The 25,573-nt window shown below is 48.0% G+C and overlaps 7 protein-coding genes across 7 annotated transcripts; 6 read left to right on the forward strand and 1 right to left on the reverse strand.

The window, feature by feature from the left end:
* The first annotated feature begins 1,081 nt into the window (after nucleotides 1-1,081).
* Nucleotides 1,082-3,088, forward strand: F4817DRAFT_346452 (catalase-domain-containing protein). Its single transcript, XM_049304397.1, has 3 exons — nucleotides 1,082-1,595; nucleotides 1,651-1,817; nucleotides 1,886-3,088. Exons 1-3 carry the CDS (start codon nucleotides 1,229-1,231, stop codon nucleotides 2,843-2,845), a joined length of 1,494 nt encoding a protein of 497 aa, XP_049156262.1. The 5' UTR covers nucleotides 1,082-1,228; the 3' UTR covers nucleotides 2,846-3,088.
* A 627-nt stretch (nucleotides 3,089-3,715) lies between these two features.
* F4817DRAFT_346454 (acetyl-CoA synthetase-like protein) lies at nucleotides 3,716-10,085 on the reverse strand. Its single transcript, XM_049304398.1, has 4 exons — nucleotides 9,485-10,085; nucleotides 9,325-9,347; nucleotides 4,545-9,212; nucleotides 3,716-4,494 (listed from the first exon to the last, which is right to left on the reverse strand). The coding sequence occupies exons 1-4, from the start codon at nucleotides 9,542-9,544 to the stop codon at nucleotides 3,819-3,821; spliced, it is 5,427 nt and encodes a 1,808-aa protein (XP_049156263.1). The 5' UTR covers nucleotides 9,545-10,085; the 3' UTR covers nucleotides 3,716-3,818.
* Nucleotides 10,086-11,275: 1,190 nt separating this feature from the next.
* On the forward strand, nucleotides 11,276-14,076 carry F4817DRAFT_346460 (uncharacterized protein). Its single transcript, XM_049304399.1, has one exon. The coding sequence runs from the start codon at nucleotides 11,379-11,381 to the stop codon at nucleotides 13,737-13,739; it is 2,361 nt and encodes a 786-aa protein (XP_049156264.1). The 5' UTR covers nucleotides 11,276-11,378; the 3' UTR covers nucleotides 13,740-14,076.
* A 1,651-nt stretch (nucleotides 14,077-15,727) lies between these two features.
* On the forward strand, nucleotides 15,728-17,930 carry F4817DRAFT_318688 (cAMP phosphodiesterases class-II-domain-containing protein; the record flags this gene model as incomplete). Its single annotated transcript, XM_049300947.1, has 2 exons — nucleotides 15,728-15,823; nucleotides 16,470-17,930. The coding sequence occupies 2 exons, from the start codon at nucleotides 15,728-15,730 to the stop codon at nucleotides 17,928-17,930; spliced, it is 1,557 nt and encodes a 518-aa protein (XP_049156265.1).
* A 982-nt stretch (nucleotides 17,931-18,912) lies between these two features.
* On the forward strand, nucleotides 18,913-20,126 carry F4817DRAFT_367432 (uncharacterized protein; the record flags this gene model as incomplete). Its single annotated transcript, XM_049307123.1, has 2 exons — nucleotides 18,913-19,334; nucleotides 19,388-20,126. 2 exons carry the CDS (start codon nucleotides 18,913-18,915, stop codon nucleotides 19,854-19,856), a joined length of 891 nt encoding a protein of 296 aa, XP_049156266.1. The 3' UTR covers nucleotides 19,857-20,126.
* Nucleotides 20,127-20,462: 336 nt separating this feature from the next.
* Nucleotides 20,463-22,841, forward strand: F4817DRAFT_346473 (glycoside hydrolase family 28 protein). Its single transcript, XM_049304400.1, has 7 exons — nucleotides 20,463-21,398; nucleotides 21,469-21,549; nucleotides 21,615-21,677; nucleotides 21,724-21,820; nucleotides 21,871-22,220; nucleotides 22,291-22,392; nucleotides 22,462-22,841. Exons 1-7 carry the CDS (start codon nucleotides 20,868-20,870, stop codon nucleotides 22,609-22,611), a joined length of 1,374 nt encoding a protein of 457 aa, XP_049156267.1. The 5' UTR covers nucleotides 20,463-20,867; the 3' UTR covers nucleotides 22,612-22,841.
* A 218-nt stretch (nucleotides 22,842-23,059) lies between these two features.
* F4817DRAFT_346475 (glycoside hydrolase family 16 protein) lies at nucleotides 23,060-24,694 on the forward strand. Its single transcript, XM_049304401.1, has 3 exons — nucleotides 23,060-24,171; nucleotides 24,263-24,315; nucleotides 24,368-24,694. The coding sequence occupies exons 1-3, from the start codon at nucleotides 23,525-23,527 to the stop codon at nucleotides 24,415-24,417; spliced, it is 750 nt and encodes a 249-aa protein (XP_049156268.1). The 5' UTR covers nucleotides 23,060-23,524; the 3' UTR covers nucleotides 24,418-24,694.
* The last annotated feature ends 879 nt before the right edge of the window (nucleotides 24,695-25,573 follow it).

A 25,573-nucleotide genomic window follows, 5' to 3' on the forward strand; every position in this document is an offset into this window, starting at 1 on the left:
AATTTTCATTCCCGCCCTCGCCTAGCCTCTTTCGGGTGTCCGATAAAGTCACCAACCAAAAAAAAAAAAAAAAAAAAAAAAAAAAAAAAAAAAAAAAAAGCAGGTAATCAGTCTAATACGCGTCGCGTAAGACTGTAGTATAGGTCAAGCGTGAAGGCTAAAGAGACTAGAGAATCCGTAGAGATAGCGAATACCGAGAGAGACCGAACTCCTTATAGGTCTTATGGCTACTTGCCGAATTGTATTTTATAAGAGAAGATATAGCATAGCGACGAGGATGTCTTGAAGTTGTTACATACCTACCTGGGTATACAAAGTAGGCAAGGCATGGATGTGTATTAGAAGAAGTAGGTATTGGAGGGATGCCGGTAAATCGCGGGGCAACTTAAAAAGGTTACTAAAAGCTCACAGCTCTCAATTAGCAATTATCTAATTGGTCAACCCCGGCCCAGTAGATTTACCCCACTTCCCAAAGTCTGGTAGTTTGCATAGTTGGGTAGTTGGGTTTACCAAATGCAGACCTGAACCCACTCCGGACCCATCTCCCGTTACGTACTTTCGTTACTTTCGTCACTTTTATCGACCTCTCATCTTTCTCCACCCCCGGAGCCTAGGCAAGTCTCTCCTTGGCTCACCTCCCCTGTCCTTCATCAAACCCCATACATAGGTAGTGTATATGACCGTGCTACTAGAGCAAGCACGACGCATACATACAAAGCCCGCCGCAGCTCGTATGTAAGTGGTCAGATGAATAGTTGGAGTAGCGCATTGCTACGATGATGCGAGGAGTGGAAGGAGTGGAGAGAGAGAAGAGAAAGAGGGGGGGCGGTTTCATGAAATGTAGTTGAAACTTTTCTTGTCATGTACATCCGGCGTCTCTTATTAACAAAGCCAGGTAGGACGAGTTAAGGTAGGTTAGGTTAAGTATTTATATCTGTTCATCCCCCCTTTTCCTCAGCTCGATTGATATCTTACGTTCCCTCCGGTTTGCACAAACCTAGTTATCCATTCGTACCCCTACCTACGTACGTATATAAGAAGCTCTATCTGTGTGAGGGGGACTTCTTCGTCTACGTAGTAACACGACTCTACTCCCGAAGCTCAGGTAGCGCCCCTGAGTTATTTGGACAGCCTGCTTTCTAAGATACCCAAAACAAAATAGCCGTTGTACCAGTTCCGCCTTATTAATCGTTGACTCCTATCTATTTCAACTCCCTTAGTCGTAAAGATGGTCGCCAACGAGAAGCCCGCGTCTACCTTTAGGTACAACGATAAGCCCGTGTACACTACTTCCAATGGCTTCCCTATCGAGAATCCCTCTAAGTGGCAGCGAGTTGGCACTCATGGTCCCCTCCTACTTCAAGACTTCCACTTGATTGATCTACTCGCCCACTTTGACCGCGAGCGTATCCCTGAGCGTGTCGTCCACGCCAAGGGTGCCGGCGCCTACGGTGAATTCGAAGTCACCGACGACATTAGCGATATCAGCTCTATTGATATGCTGACTGGTGTTGGTAAAAAGACACCAGCCGTCGTTCGATTCTCTACCGTCGGTGGCGAAAAGGGGTCGGCCGACAGCGCCAGAGATCCTCGAGGTATGTTAACTGCCGCTTAGAATAGTTGGTGCCCAATTGCTAACTAGGGCTATAGGATTTGCCCTCAAGTTCTACACTCAGGAGGGCAACTGGGACTGGGTCTACAACAACACACCCGTCTTCTTCCTCCGAGATCCCACCAACTTCCCACTCTTCATCCACACTCAGAAGCGTAACCCTCAGACCAACCTGAAGGATGCTACTATGTTCTGGGACTACTTGGTATGTGTACACTTGACTTACCCGCCCACTTGTAATGCCTTACGGAAGCAAGTCCTAACATAAATCAGTCTACCCACCAAGAATGCGTCCACCAAGTTATGCACCTATTCTCTGATAGGGGCACGCCTTACTCATACCGGTTTATGAACGGCTACTCTGGCCACACCCACAAATGGACCAAGCCCGACGGATCTTTTGTCTATGTCCAAGTACATCTGAAGACTGACCAAGGAAGCAAGACCCTCACCAACGCGGAGGCCGGCAAGTTGGCTTCTGACAACCCCGACTTCTCAACCCAGGACCTGTTTGAGTCTATCCAAAAGGGCGACTTCCCGAGCTGGACCGTCTATGTACAGGTCTTAACACCAGAGCAAGCCGAGAAGTTCAAGTGGAACATCTTTGACTTGACCAAGGTCTGGCCACAAGCTGAGGTGCCTCTCCGACGGTTCGGCAAGTTGACACTCAACAAGAACGTGGAAAACTACTTCGCCGAGATTGAGCAAGTCGCTTTCTCTCCGTCGCATCTCGTCCCTGGTGTCGAGCCCTCGGCAGACCCCGTACTTCAGTCCCGTCTATTCTCATACCCCGACACCCACAGGCACAGGCTCGGTGTCAACTACCAGCAAATCCCTGTAAACGCACCCCTTCATGCTTTTAACCCCTTCCAGCGTGACGGAGCCATGTCCGTAAACGGAAACTACGGCGCCAACCCCAACTACCCCAGCAGCTACCGCAACCTGACTTACCAGGCCATCAAGCCTACGAATCCCCACGAGAAATGGTCCGGAGCCGCTGTTAGCGACCTATTCGACGAGATCCAGCCCCACGACTACGAGCAAGCCCATGGCCTCTGGAAGGTCCTTGGCCGGACCCCGGGTCAACAGGAGAACTTCGTCAACAACGTCGCCGTTCACCTAAAGGATGCGCACAAGGACACGCGGGAGCGAACATACGACATGTTCACTAAGGTCAACCCCGAGCTCGGCTCTGCCATCAAGGCTGAGACTGAGAAGAACGTCAAGCTATGAACGTGGGATTTTATAATCTATCATGGAATCTAATGCGATGAGAATGAAAATGTTCTATACGAGTAACGTAAAAAGACGCGACTTTCTCTACCTAGTGTCGCAGTTGTGTAGTCACTATAATTCAAAGGTTGAATGCCTATCTATCATGTCTTTACCTTCGTAGAGTATTGTAATATGTTTTCGGTCCGTGTGATATTCGTATATTGAGAATAGTAAAGTCTGTTAATATATGGCGGTATTTATAACTCTTGATGTCTAATTTTGCGACATTTTCTAGTCAAATTTGTGGCCTTTTGGTTACTGTTAGTAGAAGTTATATTTCAACACGTTTATAGAAGGGTGACGAGGAGTGCATGCTCCGCATATTATATCTAGCAATGCAGTTAACAAATCCGAAGCCATCTAATTGGGATCCGGGAGGTGTTTTTTTTTTTTTTCTTGGATAGTAATTGCAACTATTGAGTAGTAATAAGATGTCTTAGGCCGTCCATTATCTTTATTAGACCTAATAGGAGTTAGATAAATGGCCGAGGGAACAACCCCAATGTCCAACTACCCTCATTTTACTTCTTAGTTGAGATAAATATCAGTCAAATTGATAGGTAAGCATGAATACCAAAAATATTAAATCAGAAGAATTCATAACTAGGCTCGGAGTATCGTCTCAATGCTCATGTAGACATCCGATTCGTGATATCTCGATACCGTACAGAAAAACCAATGCCCAATCCTGACGCTATTCGAAGAAGAAGAAAAAAACACTGTTATCCAGACCCTCGTTACCGGGAGTCAAGTCGCACAAAAACCCACAAGACCAGTTAACTCCAAGGCCGGATCCGGACCGTATCAACCATCTACTGGTATGCCAGGATAGATAGATAGATAGATAGATAGCTAGTCCAGACCACGGTCATATGCGGTTGTCGCGCCTCACCCCCCTGTATAAACCCCTGCGCCCCGAGACGGCAGACCTCTAATCTTGCCGCTGCATCTGGTTGGCCAAATTCATGTGCATCAGGGCATCGCGCTGCCACTCCTCGTCTTGTCCTGTACTACTTTGCCTGCGGGCCCACATGGCCTCGTTCGAAGCCTCGCGGCCGTCGACACCGGGGAGGCGGATCTGCGGTGGCTGCGGGTATTGTCTCAGCGGCACGCCCCCGTTGCTGAAGCGGTCCATATCCACAATTCTTTCGTTGCTAGCGGAAAGGTCCACTGCGTGAGGCAAGGCTGACATCTTGTTCATCTGATGATCTAGCTCTTCCTGTTCTAAAATCTGTGGTGCGTGCTCCATATTTCTTAGAGAACTTGCTCCGGGAGCGTTGTTGCTTCGAACACTGCCCACACTAGCACGGTGGTTCTCGCCCGCTCCATCGCCGCCCTCCACACTACCGGAGTCTGCGTCGCGGATCGCGAATTGCGCGACTGTACGCATCTTTCGAGTAACCCAACTAGCCAAGATCTTGCCGCGTTGCTTCTCACCGAGTCGACTACGAGGGAAATCGCCCTTGTTCACAAAGGCAACTATATCAACTACTATCTGGTGATCGTTGAGAATAGCATTTACGATGACGGGGACGATAGACGCAAGATAAGCCTTGCGTGACACTTCAACAAGGACGACTACGAGTCCACCTGCTTGGAAGACGGCGCTAGATATTGTGTTAGCCTTGAGCCATCATTTTGGCAGAGTTGAACTTACCAGCCACCGGGAACGATGTTTCGATGGGATTTCTCAACCGAGGCCTCTATATCCATCGGGAAATGGCTTAAACCGTTAATCTCGAAGGTCTCGCCGATGTTACCTAGTACGAAAAGGACCTGCATATCTACTTGGGCCCCACCCGGTCCAATAGGCCGACTGACGTTATGCAGAAAGCCGAGATCTCCAGTTCGGACATAACTGATGTTGGGATCGCCATCTATAGTGCGTCCATCGAAGCGTTCGGCATCAAAGGGATCTCTGGACCCGTAGAACGCCTTCACGCATGCTTCTGAATCAACCCAGATCTCTCCATACTCCCCATCTGTACAGAGGAGCCGGCTCTCGGGATTGACGATGGCTATTTGGGTTGAAACCGGCACCATGCCGGAGTCTTGAACTAATAGGGCCTTCGGATCCGACTCTGGATCTATAGGAACGATTAACCCTCTACGAAGAGCCCGTTGGTCAAGCCAAAGCTCGATAGGCTCGATGCACATATACGACCGCGACGCAACCATCGGATTTAGTACATGTGAGTATACCGTATTTATAGCCGTCCTATCAAGGCCAGTGGCCGCGAAATGGAGTCTGACCTTTTGGAATACGTCGACGCGGGGCCTTCCTTCGGCCGAGATCATCATGTTCTTTAGTTCGTGCATAGCGAAGCCCTTGCCGGGCATCGTATTCATAGCGTGGTCGAGCATCTGGGGCGTTGCATATGTGTCTTTTATCTTATATCGGCTTAGGGTTAAGAAGAGTGAGATGGGGTTTTGCGCAAACTCCACGGGTGAAAGTAGGTAAGTGGGCGTGCCTATATAGATACCCATTAGACACGAGTGGATAAAGCCTAAGCCCGTGGTGCTTCTGACGCAGCCGAGCACCGGTCTCGAACTCGTCATCTGGCAGGTTTCCTTTTGGACCTTGCACATCCCTAAAATAGTGTCATGGCCAAGCTGCACCGAAATTCTGCGTTGGTCTGGTGTCCAATACGCCCAAATTATAACAGGGTATCCCGGCTGTATCCAGGCAGGATCGACGGTAATACCAAGGTCACGGAGACCACTGTTCTGCTTAGGTGGTTTCGAGGTGTTGAATACGCTCGGGACAGTGATTTTGAGGAACTGGGCGGATTGTTTGATATGCTGGGAGACGGCCTTCGACTTAAGGAGGTGATCTACCTCATTATTAACAAGGACAGCTTTAATGCCATAGTCATTAATGAGATGGAGGAAAGCCGGCACATCTTCGTTCAATCGTCGCTCGTCCATCGGTGCAGTTGGTATGATGACGGCACCGAGGTTGATGCAAGCATGGACGGCGAAAATGTAATCTTCGGAATGCGTATACATGAGCATGACGTGGTCACGGGGCCGTATTCTGGCCTTGTTACGAAGATACAGGGCTACAGCAGCAACTCTAGTATCGAACTTTCTCCACGTAATGCCTTTCCCTTCCTTACCCCTGCCGTCGATAGTGCAATAGGAGAGCTCTTCCGGCTGCCGTGCTACTCGCCATTGGATGAGATCTGTGATGCTTGAGAAGTTATTTAATGGCGTAGATGTACGATCGTCAATGACAACCTCGCGTCTGTCAATTCCTGAATATTGCTTGTCAGCAGGTCCAAGGAAGTCTCCTCGAGCGTCTGACGCCGTGGGCGACCAAATACCGCCCATAGGGTCCACCCCGATAGGCAGGTTTAGCACCGCATGTTCGACGCCAAATTTTACATGAACACATGGTAGATTGCCGAGGTCGAACTCCCTGCGGCACAGCATGTTTCCTATCTCTCGCCTACCGTTCTTCGTCACACGCGGTAAGGAATTCGGTGCCGTGATCATAACGCAATAAACCCTTAGATGGTGTTCTTGCATAAGAACATCCATGCATCTTTCTGAGAGCGTGTCTAACAACGCGGTGTCTAGCTGCCTAGGCGGAGCACCGGACGTTGCTGGAGCTGTTGAAGCTGCCGACGACTCTAGTACTACTATTGGTAGATGCTCATCATTGACGAAGACGTCAAACGCGGAGCAATCAAATACTTGCTTATTCAAGTTTCGAAGGATGCTGACAATAATGTGCTGCACGAAGAAGTATCGATGTTCAGCAACCTCGTGGCCATGCTCGACCCACTCGACCTTCTGTCGGATACGGTCTTCATATAATCCAAGCACGAAAATTTTGCCTTCAATCACGGTCCCAAGAAGACCGGTCCTAAGGAACTCGGGCTCTACCGGTGTAGGAGTCGGGTCTCCCGGTTCGAATTTGTAGGGTCTGGCATGAAAGATCTGCTCTGTATGCTTGGGCAACGCCCAAAACCCCCCGGATAAAGAAGGAGAATCCACCCAAATCTCTCCAATAGAATGTGGAGAGGTCAGAAGTCCCGTTTCGGGGTCAACAACAGCGAGAGTAGCATCAGGAATCGGATATCCAAAGGCACCAACCCGGACGGTGCCTAGTTCGGTATTCGCCTTCTTCCGAGCGTCCTCTCCTATGGCTACTACGACGACTTCGTTCGTCTTGAGCGCTTCTCGGTCTAACAGAACCTCGCTGAGATCATTCTTAGCGTCATGCTCTTTCGTAGTCGTTGTACCGCCCCCGAGAAGACTTCCAAAACCATTCGATGGCGCTGGTTTATCCTTCTCCTTATCCTTCTCCTTTTCCTTTTCCTTCTCTTTTTCTTTGTCCTTATCTTCCTCCTTGTCGGTTTCTGAACCGGAATCGGTGTCGATATCTAATTTCAATGGACATCCCATGCGCTCTTCGCCACCTAACCAATCCCGGACGCTGATAACCATGCCTCCATGTTCGGGCAAACATAGCATCGGGGCAACGACTTCCCTAGCCCTAGGGTTTCGTAGAGGTCGAAGCCATCGATCAGCTAATACTTCGTGGAACTCACTATCCACCGTCAAGGTATCGATTAGACAAAGCTTGACATGCTGAAAGTTTGGCTCCATGCCCTTCTTGAAATTTCGCGTAGTCATGGGATCTTGTTGGTAGTTGAAGGCAGCAGTTCTCAGGCCGGGATAGTCGGCAACCATAAGCGTAGCCTTATATTTAGTAATGAGGTGGGCATAGAGACCAGGAGCGTTTACCGCTTTATTCTCTACCCATACAGTCGTATGACCGCTATAGACATTGAGAAGGACACCCAGAATCATACCGATGCCTTGACGAGGATCAAGGTAGGATAAAAGAATCTCACTGCTAGCGCCCCCTCCTATGAGGCGTCCATTCTTATCTCTAAGGGTACGGTTGAAGGTGTCGTTGGACCCATTAGGGACGGTCTGAACTATAGCACTTAGACACGCCATCTGGTGCATTATAGTGCGGTGGCTAAGTACCACACCCCGAAGATCTCCAGTCGGGGCTCTGGAAAATTCAATGTATGCTAGATCAGGGACGGATAAAGGGGGTACGTCATCCTTCTTCTTCGGATGGTAGCTTCCAAATTCATTAGTTTTCCACCATTCAACCCCTTTAGGCCAGTTCAATTTCTGCGTGGTGATATCTCGCTGAAATGATTTCAAGTTATTGTCGGTAGTTAAGGCTAAATGCGCTTGCGTGGAAGTTAAGATGAGGTTTAACTTTGGGTAGTCCTGTAAGTCATTAATAGGAACTGCCACAACGCCCGCGATAAAACAGCCTAGGAGGGCGATCGCGAAGTCGATGATCTCTGAATCCCTGTAAATAAGAGCAACGCGGTCCCCACGATACAACGAACTTTTGTCTCGAATGACTTGTGCTACTTTCTCTGCTCGAGAAGCGAGCTTGTCCCAAGTAATAGATGCTATCTCCTTTCCCTTACTATCAAGCACCCAATATGCCGGAAGCTTCCCAGTAGTGCGCCCCCTATGTCTTAGCACAGCAGCAATGTTGTCGAAATTCGACATAGCGGTATTTTCATCGTGCGGGTCATGGATAGCAAATGGTAGTTCTCGTGGGTCGAGGGGCATCTGATACTCTAGTGCCTCGGGGGGAGGTAAATCACTCGCAGTGAGCATGGGCGGGGCCATAGCAGCGGTAGGTGAGAAGGCATCACTGGATGAATATCTGTGTACGCCTCCGCCATATTCGCCGCCGCCGCCGCCGCCGCCGCCGCCACCGGGACCTTGGTCGTATGACTGTTGACCGGCAAAATCGGAAAAATACACCTGGGAGTCTACCATTGTGCCGGTCCGGCTGTCATAAGGGTTTGGTTGTTGGGGTCCATACCCTCCTTGGTGCTCCGGTTTAAAGGCATAATCCCCCGAGACCATCGTCCCCGACCGCGTGGGAGAGTCAGAAACCATCGTTTGAGCATAGCTAGGAACAGGGTTAAGAAATAGCGAATCGCGCTGGCTCAAGGTTGGACGTTGTTCGGCCAAAGGTCCGCCTGGACGTAGCAACCCGGCCGGATGCTCGGCGCCATAGGGAGGGCCAGAACTGGGTATTCCAGTCGATTGGGGTCGCCAATCGACGGGAGATGTGATAGTCGAAGGGGAATACGCGTCATGGGGATCTGGATTAACGGTGTTTAAAGCGGCATATGCTGCGTCTCTATGCCCTTCGCTCGTATTAGGGGTATCGTCGTCGACAGTGTGTATTCGTAAGCCTCCAGTAGCATCAGCTAATGCGCCGGGGCCTAGATATTGCGAGAGTAGCTGGGTCCGTCGTTTTTGAAAGCTACAGGCGAAATGAGGCGTGTTAGCACGACTAAGGATGAATACTGTATGCGATGGCACGTCAAGAGGAAGGTCTAATGATATACACTATAGTATTAAAGACAAAACCTTACCCCTTCTCTGTAATGTCGCCTTCCTATACCAGGACTCGTAGTTAGTTTGCGTTCAATGGCTTCTCTTGTGAACATGTTGGGCCTCGTACCCCGCCGCTGCTGGCGGGCGGTAAGGGTATCGCGAGCCGAATAACGGGAGAAGTAAATGACACCAGCGTACCTCGAGCTCTCTCTCCAATTCGTCCAACTTCTCTTGCAGGTCCGGATTCAATTGCGCCATGTCGATTTCTCGTCGTTTAGCACAGAAGGGAAGAAGCGCTCAAAGGTTTACGCCCGTCTCGTCCGCCGGATTACCCGATTCAAAAGCGATTCAAAAAAGGCGAGAGGCCCGTGACGTCAAATTGTTTCGGGGGGGGGGGACGATATTGACCTTTCTTCCTCTTCGACCTATCGCAACAAGATATACCAACCAATAATACCTCGGTCAGATATAAAAATAGGGTATCATGACAATGCAACACAGCAATGTACTGCGAGTTGGGCAGATATGTATTCGGAAAAGGATCATTAAAAAGGTTAAATGGGAACTTGGAAACATGGAAATAATTCGACTCTCAGAAGTCTGATGTTCTAACTGTGGCTTCCAGGTACCTAGGTACATTGTCTTTACCTTTTAGGTACCTGTATGTACGAAGTACATCTGTATGAGGTGGTGTAAGTACCTATTTTTACGAGCAAACCCCAAGTTTACGCTGGCAATTGGCCGTAATTGGTCGCAATTGGTCGTAATAAGGTTGCGAAGAGCACGCACTAGGGCAATACGAACTTTGAATGTTCCAACCCACCGATGCCACCAGTGCCTGCAGTGCCTGGGAAAAACGAAGTGGGAAGTAGTGGGACGGCCCTAGCAGCGCTTATCGATCAATCATGGTCTTTGGGGAGTACTTGACTTAATGTACCTACGCTGATGTACCTAGGCTATCTGGGATGTCACGAGACGTCCACGTTTTTGTGAGCGGAGTACGGTAAAACCTATACGCCGCAAGTAAGTACTTAACCAAAAAAAAACTAACATTTTCTTTTTACTGTTAAAATTTCCTTTCTTTTTTTTTGATCACTTTATCTCAATCATTAGAATTCGCAACCGAATTAGATGAGGATTCGTTGGATATAAGCAGATGGCAAGCTTCTAACTTATCAGCTCCGATTATTAGAAAGCTCGTCGTAGCCGAGTCTAGCAACAAACCCTAAACTCTGAGCCATTTTTCTCATTCAGCTTGGTGTCTTGGACAAGAGGCGTGATATCATCCGCTACCCAATCTGTATCCCTAGAAGAAACATGAACGGGGACAACTACTAACAGCTCTTTTTAATGGCACAACCTAGAGAAGGGAGTTCTCCTTGCCTTTGTTTAATGGTCGAATATTTTATTCGCATTGAATAATCCGGCCCCTGATTGCCCACCTAATACTAGATGTTAGGGAATCGGTATAACTGCCACGATGTCACGAAGTAAGTTTATCTTCTTATTCAAGCACCTCTACGATATCCCCTGATGAAATCAACGCATTCACAGACCTGTTCTGAAACTCCCTGTTGAGAAAATGCATTGAGCTCTACTGATTATACATATCTTCTTGACGCAACGCTTATGTTTTGTTGTACGCAACCCCTGCTAACCAATAACATAGGCTTCGAAAATGGTTATCATGCCGTGAACCCATCTAACCCCCTATCAATGTAGCTTCCCTTCAGATCTCGTTTCCCTTGTGCCTATACACATCGTTTCTTTGTAATGGACAATGCTGCTGTTATAAGAGGTTCTTTCTAGGGAAGTAACTTGTTTATTGTGCCTAACAATGTTATACACGAACAATGCCCCTCTCGGACCGCAATGAAGAAAAAGGATTTGTTATCTCAATAGTATATAGTTACGTAGTGCCGATCAATACGAGTAGAATTTTTTTTCATAGAGTAACCCTGTTGGTTTTACCCCTGATCGACTTCTCATAGCGGTTTCTTGCCTTGGCGGTTTAGCAGAGCTGACTACCTCGTCTATAAGCTGCGTCGAACTCAGATCTCGCACTATTAGGTGACATACTACTCAACCAATAATGGGTTACGAGCGAAATCAGTACCCGGGGATGGAACCTCCGGATATGTACGGTGACACATCAAGCATTCTTCAAAATATCGATTTTGATAATCCGATATTGACTACACAATTTGATACACTACCAGATTTCCTTGAACCGCCTGTCGTTCCACCTGTCGGTCCATATAACACTCATCCTTCTCAGTTCCAGAGCTTCGACCCGACTCTTGCAGTACCGGAACCAATTTACCCGGTCTCTCAAGAGTTCGTAGACCCGACCCTTCTAAGTAACACCGGTCATGTTGCGGTTCCTACCTTCCAGCAAGAACCGTACGGTACGTATAATTCCATGAACATCAGTGGCCCCGTTGCCAACCACCATGATTTCACAGCCACCTCCCCAAGCTATCCTATCAACTACACCCAGTTTCATCCTACCCAGTTTTCACCGCCTCCTCAACCTTATCAACCTTATCAACCTCAGCATCCGCAGCCACTTAGTTCGTATCCAACCCCTCGCCGAATCAGCGACGTGAGTATATTGAGCTCTGAGTACAGCAACAGCCAACCAGAGAACGAAAAACGGGACATATTTTCACTCAGAAGGAGCAGAATACCCTCACCAGTCCTCATTCACCATGAGCCCCCCTTAAAGCGCCCTGCCAAGGGGCCCAATGGATTATCGCTAAGAAGCGGCCAGATACCTAGAGTCACAAGGAAGAAAGACCCAAAACCAGACCCTCGGGAGTGGTACGGGTCCCCACCATCTCCCCCGGAGAGCTGGGGTCCAAAGGATAAAAATGGCCGTCCTCTTTTTAAGTATACGGAATGCGGAGAGCTTGAGAGGGGCAAAACGTATTCGGAACACGAACTACGTAGGTATCTCTACGGCCCCAAAAACGATGACCTTTTTTCGCAACCGAGCCGATTACACGGGGTACCAGAGGTAGAGGACAGGATCCGCCAGGGTCTTACGTTGTGGATTGGTTGGGTCGCTCCTCAGTCCAATGACAGATATCCCTACGGAACCCAATCTCAGAAGTGTCGATTTGCCGGCTGTGAAGATACTCAGAATACCATCAGGACGGGATTTCCGCGTATTATCTTTGATGAGCGGATGAATGATGACGGTGAGGTCATCGACCCTTACCATAATGCCGGGTATATGCATTTATATTGCTTTGAGCAGCATTTCGATCTCGTCGACGCCATGATTCACCTCGACGTCCGCCCCGACGAGAGGAACTTCAAGCACGAGGATAACATCTTCAAGTTGACAAGGCATTTCTCTGATATGCGGACCGTAGTCGACTTGTGGTGGTACGACGAATATCCAAAGTTCGTTGAGGCCAGATCAAGGGGGAAGAGGCGAGACCATCGTAATTATAAGAATTCCCTAAGCTACCGGCTTATTCTCCATGCACTTGATAATAGCACTGACGCTCGTCTTAAACTACGCGAAGAGAGAGGTGGCGCTAATATGGCAAAGCACAAAGGAGACATCAAAAAACAAAAGTTCTTGAGAGAATGTAGAAACTTTGGGTTACTAGATGATAATGACAACCCAGTCCCCGGTGCCGATGTACGGCTGCCAGAGCTTATGCTTGAAAAACGCCTAGCAAAGAAATTAGCTAGAACAGGCGGACGTAAAGACACTCCAGCACCAGCAGAAGATCTGCCCTCACCAGCATCAACAACTTACCAAAGCACCGCGGAATATCAACAGGACGCTACTAATTCAACGCCTTGTAGTATACACTCGTCAATTGATTTCTACACTCCAGTGCTGGGTTCGGGTTCGCCCTATGCGTATTTGTCTCCAAAGCCAATATCGCCTCCTCCTTACCATCAACAACCAATTTCGAGCCCTGGAACCTCGTCGAGTCCCATAGGGAACACGGCACGAAAGCGAGGTAGGGACGAAGTATTGATGGAAGATCGAAATATCGGTATACCCTACGATCCTATTCGGGATGGCCCAAATAAGAGGCCACGAACAAGCCCTAGCCCAGCACCACCCACAACGCCTCAACATGCGTATGCTCAGGTACCAGATCACACGGGGCAACAGGACGAGGCCGACAATGGGGTTGGTAGTGTACCAACGCCAACGGAGGCAAGTCATTTGCCAACTCCGCCTCCGACTGAGCCTCTAGGTTTGTACCCGGATTCCGATTTTAATATCCATAATGCAGCGTCCGTTAACGTGGATATTATTACAGAGGGTACGGAAGATAACCAAGAAAAAGGCGAAAAACAAGCTGAAATGGCTGATGACGATTCGGTCGAGGCTGTGGACAATATAGAATTCAACGAATGCGATGATCTTTTTGGCAACCCTGCTGACGAAGCCGGACTCGCCGACCTATACAACCCCTGAGGCAGTTTGCCATTGGACACAGCTGCCCTGGAGGCAGAGACCGGTCCAACGAATAAGCTGCCCATGTAGCTGAATATCTTCAACTTGCGGTAAGTTTGAATTCATGGGAAAATTAGGCATTCTAGGGCATAGGGGTGGCGTTTGACCTTAGGACACGCATTGGGTTGGGCGCTTCGTGAGTAAGTTGTCCTTTCTTGTTGCCACGTCTCTGACGAGGGGAGTTTGTCAAATGTACGCGATACCGGGATGTATGTTTCCATGGGCAGGCTATTCGAGAAAATGTCCATATAAGAAATTATTAAAAAAAGAAAAAAAAAAGTATTTCTACAACCGATATCTTTCAGCAACCGATTTTGTTTTATGTTTTCTAAAAAGCAACAACTGTTTACCCACTCACGGTAAGTTTTCTAGTCGTCATATATATAGCGTATAAGTACGCATACTCTCTACACTTTAAGGTATTAAATGGTTAGGTATTTAGGTAGACAGGCACTTAATGTATTATCTACTTCTGGATATTCAATATAAATGTAAATATAAATGTACTATGTCGAGAGTCAGTGATTGGAGACATCATAGTAGACAACCCTGGACCAGATGCCTTGCTTCGGGGTTCTTTTATATATTAGGTACCTATGTATATGTAGATCCGAGTCCTGTACGAGTAACTGTTGACTCAGAGATGATGTGTATGAACTGAACATCGGCTTGAATAGATCAACCTAGGCGAGTGCGTAGTTTGACTACTGACTGACTTAAGTCAACAAGACATAAGGTACCTAGGCTATATAAGTGATGGCCAGTTGTTAGCCCCGTCTTACCGCGCAAACAACGTCACTACGGTTGAGTTATTATTAGCGAGAACCACAATAGTCGCATAACATCCGCTGTTAACATAGTAAGTAAGTACAAGCTAGTATCCTAATGCGGCTTCTATTAAGCGTAAATAAGACGTCGAATATGATACCTACTGATGTTAAACCAAAAAAAAGACGCGGTACCGAAACTAAGGGTAGGATAGGATCGGAAAAGGAAGGCCCAATTTTAAATCTGTGACAAGAAAAAACAGGTTGTGGTTGGCAAATAAAAATGCAGTATGAATGATGCGATTCGCATGTGTAGAGTCGTAGATACCGGAGTGACCGAGAGGAACACATATCAAGGTGGTACCGCTCCGTTGTTATCAGGTCCTAGTAGGTCCTAGCCGGCCCTAGGTAAACGCTAAAACAAACCCAAGAATCGAACCTGCCCATACCGGAACTCGATTTGCGCTGCAGTGGAGTTTTCGATTAGCTGTGCCTCCTGTGCGCTAGAACTGAATTGGATAAAAGCTACAACTTAGGGGCTTGCACACATCACTTACTTAGGTAACTAACCTTAAAGTCAGAAGATCCCAGTTCCCCAGATTTCCAGAATTAATTGTTCACATGGGGGATATATCTTGAACCACTTCCGTCTAACTCTTTTTTCTCTTCTTTTTTCTTCCCTTCTTCTATTGTTACTGAGAAGCCGCCTGAAGAATTACAAAGGTCAGACAACGCCGAGAAAAGGAAACAAGAGCTGGGGTGAGAGAGCGGCGCTGGAATTCAAAGTCACGTGTGGGATACGGAAAGCTTTAGGTGGTAGATAACCTACCAAAAGCAAAAGAACCGATGCCGTAGCGCGCTCCTTTGGGGACGAATAACGGCCTCAACGCTGTGCATCGCCCAAGCCACCTTCTCCAAACACTCTTTCGCATATCCAAGAGAAGAATTGAAAGCTGGAAGAATATTCTTCTCCCCCGGCGAGCGCAACAAACTACCCTTTACACATCGGTTGTCACTAGACGAGACGAGACAAAACGAGACAAAGGTGCTACGGAACCGTCGCAATTGCTACCAATTGTCGCAAGAGAATGGGTAGACAGGACAGGACGAGAAATGCAAGTCAGCCTGCCTTGCAGGTCATTGTGCTGGTAAGTAAAGTCGTTTCATCTCAATCTTAGTTTCATGAAATGCAACCTGTTTGGAACAACGACCTTTGATTCGCCAGCAGCTGGTGCTGCTTACAACGCGACCCTCGACCACTTGGATGACCACTTGGATGTGAGCATGTATTGCGCATATGAGTCGAATGAAATGCTGCACTGGCGCATAGTTAGATCGATCAATATGGGGGAATTTAATTGGTTCAACAACCAAACCGCTACCGACCCGACGACGAAACAGATACTCCAAGGCAATTTGGTCGCAAAGTATTTATCTGTTGGATTCCATGTACCCGTTTTTAAACAAATGATTCTCCGGTTGCCTTGGTTCCGAGGACTCTCTGGAAGAAGACAAAGCTTACTATCCTTCTGCCAGACTCGACGGCCGGTGACAACAAATACGAAAGAGCAAACACCCCAAATTCCAAATTCCAAATACCAAATTCGAGCCAAACCCATCTATCGGATATAAGAAAATAGCAGAGGTCACGTGTATTCGCATGTCGATAACTTCTTCTATCGGTTCTATCAATCTCTCCGGAAATTGTGACGTCACCGGAACCGTCCCTGTCCACTGTCCATCTTGTACTTCGGGACCTCCATTTAATGTACCTACACCGGTCCGGTCCTTTGACTCGGATTACGCGGCGCAACGGTGACGGTTGACATTTGCTTCTCACACCGAGGATCCCAATTAGGATTAATATTGTGCTATTATGAATTATCGGTATACTGTAGATACTAACATTCAATTCTCATCTTAGGGCGCGAGTGGTGGACCACGGGAGGACAATGTCACCGCTTTCCTCGTACGGTCCGTTAGAACTAACTGGAGTCGGGGATCGTTAGTTGCTCTCGATGGTGGCGTTCACCTCGCCGCCATCACTCAAATTCTTGAGGAGACGCAGCCACCAGGCCTCGGCTGTGATATTGCATTACCGCATGTCTTAAGGACAGGACCCTTTGCGGGCATGGAAATCCACTCTACCTCTGCGTCGGCCAATGCGTTTGATGTATCAAAAAATCTTGTTGACTCGTACTTAATTACTCACCCTCATCTGGACCATATCAGCGGATTCGTTCTCAACACCGCAGCTCCTCCAGGAACAAAACCAAAACGCATCGCCGGTCTGCCCTCTACCATCTCTGCGTTCAAGACGCATATTTTCAACAATATTATCTGGCCAAATTTATCTGATGAGAATAATGGCGCCGGCCTCGTAACTTACATGCGTTTAGTCGAGGGAGGTAGTCCGGCTCTTGGCGAAGGGGCTGATAGAGGCTACCTAGAAGTTAGCGATGGTCTCACAGTTAAAGTCTTCAGCGTCAGCCACGGACATTGCATGGAGAAACATGCCCATAGGGGTTCGACGTCTTCACGCTATGGAAGTACAGATGGATCTCTCATATCGCCTAGAAGTGTTAGTAGTGCCAATGGCGCTTCGGGGTCGTCAATTATCTTCAGGAACGGTGTCAGAACTCAATCCATAGGCGAAATCGAACGGGAAACAGAATGTGTCTACGATTCGAGTGCATACTTCATCCGGGACGCACTCAGCGGTCGCGAAATCCTGATGTTCGGCGATGTGGAGCCCGATAGCCTCTCGTTGTCTCCAAGGAACATTGGCGTCTGGCTTGAAGCGGCTCCGAAGATCGCAACCGGACACCTCGCAGCGATATTTATCGAATGCTCGTACGACGATAGCCGGACCGACGACAGACTCTATGGCCATTTAACCCCGCGCTACATCACCCAAGAGATGCAAACACTCGCGGCAGAAGTCGAGAGAATTCGCCAGGTCCCAGCTAGGCTCGAGTCGACTAAGAAACGCAAGAGGGAGCTGGAAGAATCAGGCAGGAGAGCTAACAGAGCCATTGCCCGGGCTACTCACGGGCCCGTGCCGGTAGACGACCGGTCTGTGTCGCCGAAATCGATGCGACCACCAAAGAGCACGAGACCCGAGTCCAGTGAAAACAACATTTCTTCGCATCTCATGGCTCCAACCGCCGAGATGAATCTGAAGGATGCCAGTATACTGCGGACTCCGAAGATGCCTAATGCTCTCCGAGGGCTAACGGTAGTTATCATCCATACCAAGGAAAACTTCGACGGCAAAGAACCGGCAGGAGACAAGATATTGAAAGAGATACTCGCACACGAGGAGAAGGCCAGGCTAGGTTGCGAATATATCCTCTCGCGAAGAGGGCAGAGCCTCACTTTCTAATTTTCCTTTGGTTACATGTACGGCTGGGAAGGTGTTGGTAAATATAGCACTAGGTGTGCCAGCATGCAGTGTTTGCCGGGCCGGGTTATACCTTTTTTTAATTTTATCTACGTGGGATAAGTTTGTTGAAATTTTTTTTTCAACATCTGGGTTACAAGTATGACACTGGCGTTTTAGGGATAAGCTGTCGTCGGGACTAAGGCAGGCTTTGCGGTTTCGGTAGGCGTCAAGGACTAGATACCTAGATGAGGAGTTAGAGGGCAGGCATGGTGTAAGATGATGCGTATGAATTGTATGAATTCAATGAGATGGATGATATTTTCGTTAAAAGATATTTGTTACTTCTTCATTCTACCATGGTTGTTTGAAATCTTTATGATTATACTGTTTTGTGGTTCAATAAATTAGATACCATCATAGGGAGGAGTCTATACTATGTCCTGATGATTTATAGTCTAGGGATCCATTGTGGAATTTCTCTCGTTCCGATTCAACTTCGGGAACACTTTTGATCCCCGACTATCATTCAATCCCGGTCCTCCCCCGAGTTCCCCGATTCAGAAACGTTCCGAGTAAGCGTTCCGAAACATTACATCACCACCCAACCTAATAACAGAATGCTCTTTTTCGAAAAGGACTAATGGTCTTTTCAAAACTTCCAAACGCAAACAATCATACATTAATAAACACGGCCATTTATAATCCTTACAGGGAATCGAGGAATCCTACAAGCGCTAAAAGTGGGAAGCCATCTCCGTCGTTCCGCGCCGTCTCCTCCGGTAATCGGCTATTCCGCTACGCTGTATCTCTCGGCGATTATCACCCGCGTGTAGCCGCCTTGCGGTATTATAACTTCCTCCCCATGCCGCCTCCTCACCATCGGAACTCTTTCTTGGCAATCCGCACACTGCGAGGAAGACCAACACCGCACTTTGTGCTACCTAGAGTTTTTTTATTAGATCCGGTATTCGCCGCCAACAACATGTCCTTCTCAACTCAGCAGGAGGCCGCTATTAAGCGGAACCCGCACCCGGACTTCAAGAAGGCCGAGGCGTCGCGCCCGGACTGGGATAACGAGTCGCAGTTCCGGTATACCAAAACCGCCGCTCCTGACTGGCCCATCGGCTCCGGCGCTAATAGCCAGCGCGCTGCCGAGGCAGACGACAAGAAACACGTGTGCATCGACCCGTACGAGGCAGGGCGCCCCCTCACCTTCAACTACAAGCTACTCATCAGCGGCATCGTACCGCGACCCATCGGATTCGTATCGTCGCAAGCCGCAGACGGCAGCGCGCGCAACCTAGCGCCCTTCTCATACTTCAACATGGTGAGCCACGACCCGCCGCTCTTCGCGCTCGGCGTAGCCGCCACGCTCGCCACGACCCGCCGCTCTTCGCGCTCGGCGTAGCCGCCACGCTCGCCACGCCAAAAGATACCCTGCGCAACATCCTCGACAGCCGGGAGTGCGTGGTCAGCATCATCGGCGAGGACTTCCTCGAGGCGGCGAACGCGACAAGCGTGGACGCCCCGTACGGTACCAGCGAGTGGGACGTCAGCGGTCTGACACCCGTATACGACACGCGCGACGTCAAGGCCCCGAGGGTAAAAGAGGCTGTGTTCAGCGTCGAGTGCAAGCTCGAGAGCGTGCGCGAGTTCGAGAGCCGGGCTGAGCCGGGGAAGAAGACGGGGTGTCTGGTTCTACTCGAGGGCACGCGATTCTGGGTCCGCGAGGATGCGGTTAATGAGGAGCGCAGTTTGATTGATCCCGCGGTGCTTAGGCCGGTGGGCCGGTTGGGAGGGATCACGTATGCTCGTGTTACGGAGGCGGTGGAGATTCAGAGGCCGAGGTTTAGGGAGGATGTTGGTGGGGTGGAGGGGTTGGAGAAGTTAAAGGGGGAGGGGAAGGGAGAGGATAAGTCTACGTAGTGCTTGACTCCGATTTGATGTCGGGGGCTAGCAAATACGGCTTATTAGGGGTTGTTCTGTGGTGGGTTTATTCGAGTCGTTTGAGGCTCGGTAGTATGCTTAGACTACTAGAAGGCGCAGTATCTAGAACGGGAAGTACGAGGCGAAGATGCTTGAGTCTAGATGTATTATCGTATTTGGAGTAACTTAGCATAGAAGTTGAAATAGATGCGTATACAATACAGTATAGTATGATTGTTCTATCCCAAGAATATAAACGGGGTTTCGTATGATAGTAACAAGCCGATGTTTGAACATGGTATCTGACTTATATTTTTAAGATAACTACCCCTTGTCTAATATCAAATTCGCTTCGACAGCAAGCAGACATCAAAGCCACATTTTATCTAACATCTTTACGGATCGGTTATATGTAGTAACTATGTAGTAAAGAAAAGCTTAGTTAATAGTTTACCATAGTACCATTAGCCTAAGCCAGGATTATATCAGAGCGGTAACCCCAGCTATTCAACCCCAGATCATGCGGGGAAGTATCCAGGTCAGTTGTGGGGGAACAGGGTTGGAGTTCTTAAACCTTGATCCTATCATATATATGATAAAGATCATCGAATGACAGCTACAGAATATATCTCCTGATGCTAAGTAGGATTTAGTCCTACTTGTGGAGGCTCGATGAAGACTTAATCTGTCAACCAACGACCTAGCACCGCTGTAATATTGGCCGACTAGCCGAGATCTCCAGGAACCTATAGCAAACCCCACAGATCATCCACCTATCGCTGTGATATATCTTCCGGGCATCTTGGTTCGGGGTCTTGGCTTCGTGCCGTTTCGAGCCCGAGCGTGTGAACATTCCAACTTTTATATTAGACATCTCCAGAAATATGTAGATACCACCTCTGGGCTTTATTCTTTTGCTAGACACCGGGAAGATAGATGCTTGTAGCTTGAGCTATCAGAGGAATATCAAATAAATAGCTTTCAAGTACATGAGTCTACAGCGTTTCGACGATGCAGCTCAACCCAGTGAGCTCGCTTATAGCTGCGCTTGCTCTTCTCTCGCCAGCGTTTGCGACGGGACACTCCAAGATCCCGTCTCGTCCCAATGTCGTACCAGGTCCTTATAGCGCCGGCAGAGCCATGCCACCCTCGCCTTTGCGTGAGAAAGGGCGGTACTGCCATGTAAAGCAAGGATGTAGCACGAAACGCGACGACGCACCGCATATACTGCAAGCCCTGCAGGAATGCAACGACGGTGGTACCGTAGTATTCGATAAGTCCTATCAAATTGGCTCGCCACTGGACCTCAATTTTCTCAAGCACATCGACGTTGTCATCACCGGCTCCATCGCTTTCGACGACTCTGACGTGTACTACTGGCAGAACAACAGCTTCAAATACGAGTTCCAGAACCAAAGCGTGTTTTGGAAGCTCGGTGGAGAGGATGTTAATATATACGGCGATTTGACTCTGGAGGAGGGTAAGAGTGTCATTGATGGCAAGGGTCAGGCGTATTGGGAAGAGTTGCAGACTAATACGGCTGTAAGTATATTTATAATAACTTCGGTATAGTATTTATATTAGAAACTTGTACTAACTCTAAGATTTGTAGTTGTATCGGCCTATGCTCTTTGCCTTCGACGGCATGAAGGGGGCCACCATGTCGAATCTACGGATGCGCAACCCGCCAAACGTAAGTGATGGTATTAGCGATACTTGACTATTAATACAGATAACCCTTGGCTGACACGCTTATAGTGGTTCAATATTATTGCGAATAGTTCCGACATCATCGTTAGCAACATGGATCTTCGCGCGGAGGTAAACCATCCTCGCCCAGAAGTGCCACAGACATTAACAGCTATAGTCTCTCAGCGGTGTGAAGATTGCTAACTCGGATGGTTGGGACACCTACCGTTCCGATCGAGTAGTAATACAAGATTCTTTTATTCGAAACACTGATGGTATGTATACGATAACACTTAACTGTTCTGGACGGTTGCTAACTTACAAGACTGCGTGTCCTTCAAACCAAACAGCACCAACGTTGTCATCCAAAACTTAGAGTGCATCGGCTCGCATGGTATCAGCATTGGTTCCATTGGCCAATACGTAGGCCAAACTGACATTGTCGAGAACCTGCACATCTATAATATCTCTATGACCAACGCCAGTGACTTTGCGAGGATAAAGGTGTGGCCCGGCACGCAGACTAACTTCCAAACTCATCTCGTCGGCGGTGGAGGATCTGGCTATGTTCGAAATGTTACGTATGATCTCCTTCACAGCATTAATAACGATAGGGCCATCACTATCACGCAGTGTTACGGACAGAGCAACAAGACATTGTGTAATGAGTTCCCGGTAAGTGTCACTGGAGGCCAGAGAGCCTTATGTTAGGACGCCTTCGCAATACTAACTTTTAACTATGCAGGCCAATTTAACTATCGAAGACGTAACCATGAAGAATATATACGGAACGACATCTACGAAGTTAGACCCGCAAGCAGGCTCGCTTGTATGCAGCGCACCAGATGTCAGTTCTAAGATCCTACATATCTTGAAGCAAGGTAGTTATGTATGCTAACCCAAATCCCAAAATCAGCGGTGTAGCAACATCAAAATCGAAAATATCACGGTCACGGTTCCGAGTGGAGAGTCTCCCGTTTACGAGTGTAGTAATATGGATAACGGCTTGCTACAACTGACTTGCGTTGCAGAATCCGAGGAAGACCGGGATACCGAGCAAGGCTAAGGGGGCATCTCGTCGAAATCTCTATACGTTCAAATCAATAATGAATACCTAGGAGTATATATTATACCATTCAGCTGCCAAACTTTGAAGGCTCCCCAAATACTGCTTATGAATATATTAGTACTAGTAGATTGAAGCTCTTACTAACAATACTTATGCTCTTTTTGATAAGATTATAATGTAAATAAACTCAACGCAACTTGTTAATATTTAGTTTATGTAAAGGCGGGCATCGCTTACAGATTAATATCCCCTGACTATATTCAAGAGGTGAACCAATAATACTCTGACTAAAATATATAACAACAGCACTAGAAATGAAGGGCTATCTAAGTACAGCTATTTACAACATGTGAGAATTCCGCATTAAAGACCACATCAAAAACTGACGCTAGCCGCACCAATACGACGTTGAACGTCAAGGTCGAGCAAGCAGAACATGCCACTGCCGATCGATCAGGGGCTTCGGCATAATAACCGTATTAAGATAGTTAGACCTTAATACAAGCATTAACACGAGACATGATCCCGTTGTTGTATTGGCGCTTTTCGCTCTCCTTCTATTTTCGTGTTGACATCTACTGACATCGTCCATAACCCGACCTATTAGACAATTTCCAGTCGAGGATTCATCCGGATAAATATCGACCGCGGTGGCTATACTACATACCTACCCCAGACGGGTGCTATATGTACGGGACGAGGGCGTATATTGCAACTCAACTAATTAATATTTCCACCATTAGCATTGCTCCCCTACCATTATGATCCAGTTTAATCTTAAGCCTGCCGTTGAGTCTAGACCAGAGCAGAGGAGTATTTATTCGACGACCTCGCTCATAATCCGGGCGAGCTCTTAAGTTGCCTTCTCACGCTCGCTCATAAGGAAATCACCGTCTGCTTGCTCGCCACCATGCATTTACTCGGAGCATACTCGCTGCTCCTAGCAGCTGCGTCCTGCGCCGAGGCAGTCCGGACTATAATCCCCAAAACGAGCTTCGACTCGCAGTCCAACTTCGACGCGGACTGGGCGTACAACTACCCGTGGGGAACCGACCACAACGGCGGCGCGCGCATGGACAAGAGCCAAGTCCAGTTCTCGAACGGCATGGTGACTCTGACCGCGAAAAAGGTCACCGGCCAAAAGGACGCCACGCACGGCGGCCAGCAGATCAAGATCAACTACCTGTCCGGCGCCGTCAGCGCCAAGGAGCACTTCAACGTGTCGCGGGGCGGCGGGTACGACTTCTCGGGCGAGTTCAAGGCCACGACGACCAAGGGCACTTGGCCCGCGTTCTGGCTGACGGCGGTGGAGGGCTGGCCGCCCGAGATCGACATGGCGGAGTGGAAGGGGTCGGGCAAGATCTCGTTCAACACGTTTAACACGTCGTCCGTGCTCTCCTGGAAGGACGTGAACTACGCCAGCCCAGACCAGTTCCACTCCATCAAGTGCGAAGTCCGCGATATCAACCAGCGGGATGTCTCTGTCAAGTTCTACATGGACGGCTCGCTTGTCACGACGCAGGTCGGAGGGAACTTCTTCGGCAAGCCGATGTATCTGTAAGTTGAATACGGAGCTGCTCTTGTGCCATAGCTTTACGGTAGATGCGAGTATGAATAACTAGCATAACTAACATGTGTTATTTCTAAGGATTATCAACTTGCAAATGGAGGGTTCATCCGGATCTCCAGGCCCTAGCAGCGGTAAGTACACGGCCCAAAGCTGTGACGTTCCTAGCTAATGACGAATAAACAGACACTCTGTATCAGGTGCGAAACCTAGAGGTGTTGAGCTATAATCCGTAGTACGGGGTGTAACAGCAAAGAGCAGCAAGTTCTACGAGTTAGATAATAACTTGACCTAATTTAGGCCTGGCCTGACTTAGCCTGGATAGATCTTTTTTAGGGATATTTATTTAAGTTGAACGTTAAATTTTCTATTTGGTATTTTATACGAATATTTTTAGGGTAATATTATTGGTTATTGGTAAAGGTTTTGGGTGAAATATATTAGGTGGCTGATATGGGTAAGTGTAGCTTTATAAGAGTATATAGGCCAAGTTAACGATACGGCGAGGTAAGCCTTTAAATCTATTATTTTTAACTTGACTTGTATCGAGCTAGATATATACAATTATTTAACCTGACCTGACTTGTGGAACTCGCTGGCAAGGAGAAGTAAATAGTTTGCAGAAATATACCACCTATCCTAACGCCGAAGCCTTAGTACCTAGGTATGAACCTAAGTGAGGACGCCGCAGGTCTAGTTATTAGCGAGTGAGCCGAAATAAGGGGTTAATCAAGCGTAAAAAGCTATTTACCTTTAATACATAATAACATAGTACCATCCAGCGACCTGCGTAACCGTAAATAGATTCATAACTGCCCATTAGAAAGACTAGTCTGGATATAACTAAGTGCCCTCTTAACTTACGAACAGGAGGGAGGCTGGGAAGCTCGTATTACCCCATGATAAGGAAGCGAAGCGCTTATTCCGCCTATACGAATAATAGCGCGTAGCCGTATCATCGGGGAGTAAATCTACCTTAATTTCCAACCAAATAATCGCCTATAAGTCGACTATCATTTACTCGTCGTGATAGATCTGACTGTCTGAGATGCTATACCGTATACTCAACTACGTTCGACTTTCAACATACGTCTACAAAGTCTATGTAGTAAGACTTTCGAGAAAAACTAAATAACAATTCAAAACTTCGTACTAATACGACGTATAAAACGTCCTATTCCCTATTCCCTAGTCCTAGTCCTTTCCACAATAGGCAGCAGCTTAATACAACCTTATGTCTACCTACATAGGTACATAGGTGCTCGAGCCCTTCCACAACTTACAAGACACAAGACACAAGACACAACCGACTCCGCGTATGCGATTTTACCATCAGCACTAACACGAAACAACCAGCATCTGATTAAATCTTCGCTTAAGACCTATATACCT

Source organism: Daldinia loculata (genome assembly GCF_022478755.1).
Source record: "Daldinia loculata strain CBS 113971 unplaced genomic scaffold F4817scaffold_49, whole genome shotgun sequence".
In the NCBI taxonomy this organism is placed as follows: Eukaryota; Fungi; Ascomycota; class Sordariomycetes; order Xylariales; family Hypoxylaceae; genus Daldinia; species Daldinia loculata.

Coding starts and splice junctions, on each gene's coding strand:
- F4817DRAFT_346452 (XM_049304397.1), top strand. CDS start 1,229: ATGGTCGCCAACGAGAAGCCCGCGTCTACCTTTAGGTACAACGATAAG. Junction 1,596..1,650: donor CAGCGCCAGAGATCCTCGAG/GTATGTTAACTG, acceptor CTAGGGCTATAG/GATTTGCCCTCAAGTTCTAC. Junction 1,818..1,885: donor CTATGTTCTGGGACTACTTG/GTATGTGTACAC, acceptor AACATAAATCAG/TCTACCCACCAAGAATGCGT.
- F4817DRAFT_346454 (XM_049304398.1), bottom strand. CDS start 9,544: ATGGCGCAATTGAATCCGGACCTGCAAGAGAAGTTGGACGAATTGGAG. Junction 9,348..9,484: donor AATTGGAGAGAGAGCTCGAG/GTACGCTGGTGT, acceptor GTCCTGGTATAG/GAAGGCGACATTACAGAGAA. Junction 4,495..4,544: donor AACATCGTTCCCGGTGGCTG/GTAAGTTCAACT, acceptor CACAATATCTAG/CGCCGTCTTCCAAGCAGGTG.
- F4817DRAFT_346460 (XM_049304399.1), top strand. CDS start 11,379: ATGGGTTACGAGCGAAATCAGTACCCGGGGATGGAACCTCCGGATATG.
- F4817DRAFT_346473 (XM_049304400.1), top strand. CDS start 20,868: ATGCAGCTCAACCCAGTGAGCTCGCTTATAGCTGCGCTTGCTCTTCTC. Junction 21,399..21,468: donor AGTTGCAGACTAATACGGCT/GTAAGTATATTT, acceptor TAAGATTTGTAG/TTGTATCGGCCTATGCTCTT. Junction 21,550..21,614: donor GGATGCGCAACCCGCCAAAC/GTAAGTGATGGT, acceptor ACACGCTTATAG/TGGTTCAATATTATTGCGAA.
- F4817DRAFT_346475 (XM_049304401.1), top strand. CDS start 23,525: ATGCATTTACTCGGAGCATACTCGCTGCTCCTAGCAGCTGCGTCCTGC. Junction 24,172..24,262: donor TTCGGCAAGCCGATGTATCT/GTAAGTTGAATA, acceptor GTTATTTCTAAG/GATTATCAACTTGCAAATGG. Junction 24,316..24,367: donor ATCTCCAGGCCCTAGCAGCG/GTAAGTACACGG, acceptor ACGAATAAACAG/ACACTCTGTATCAGGTGCGA.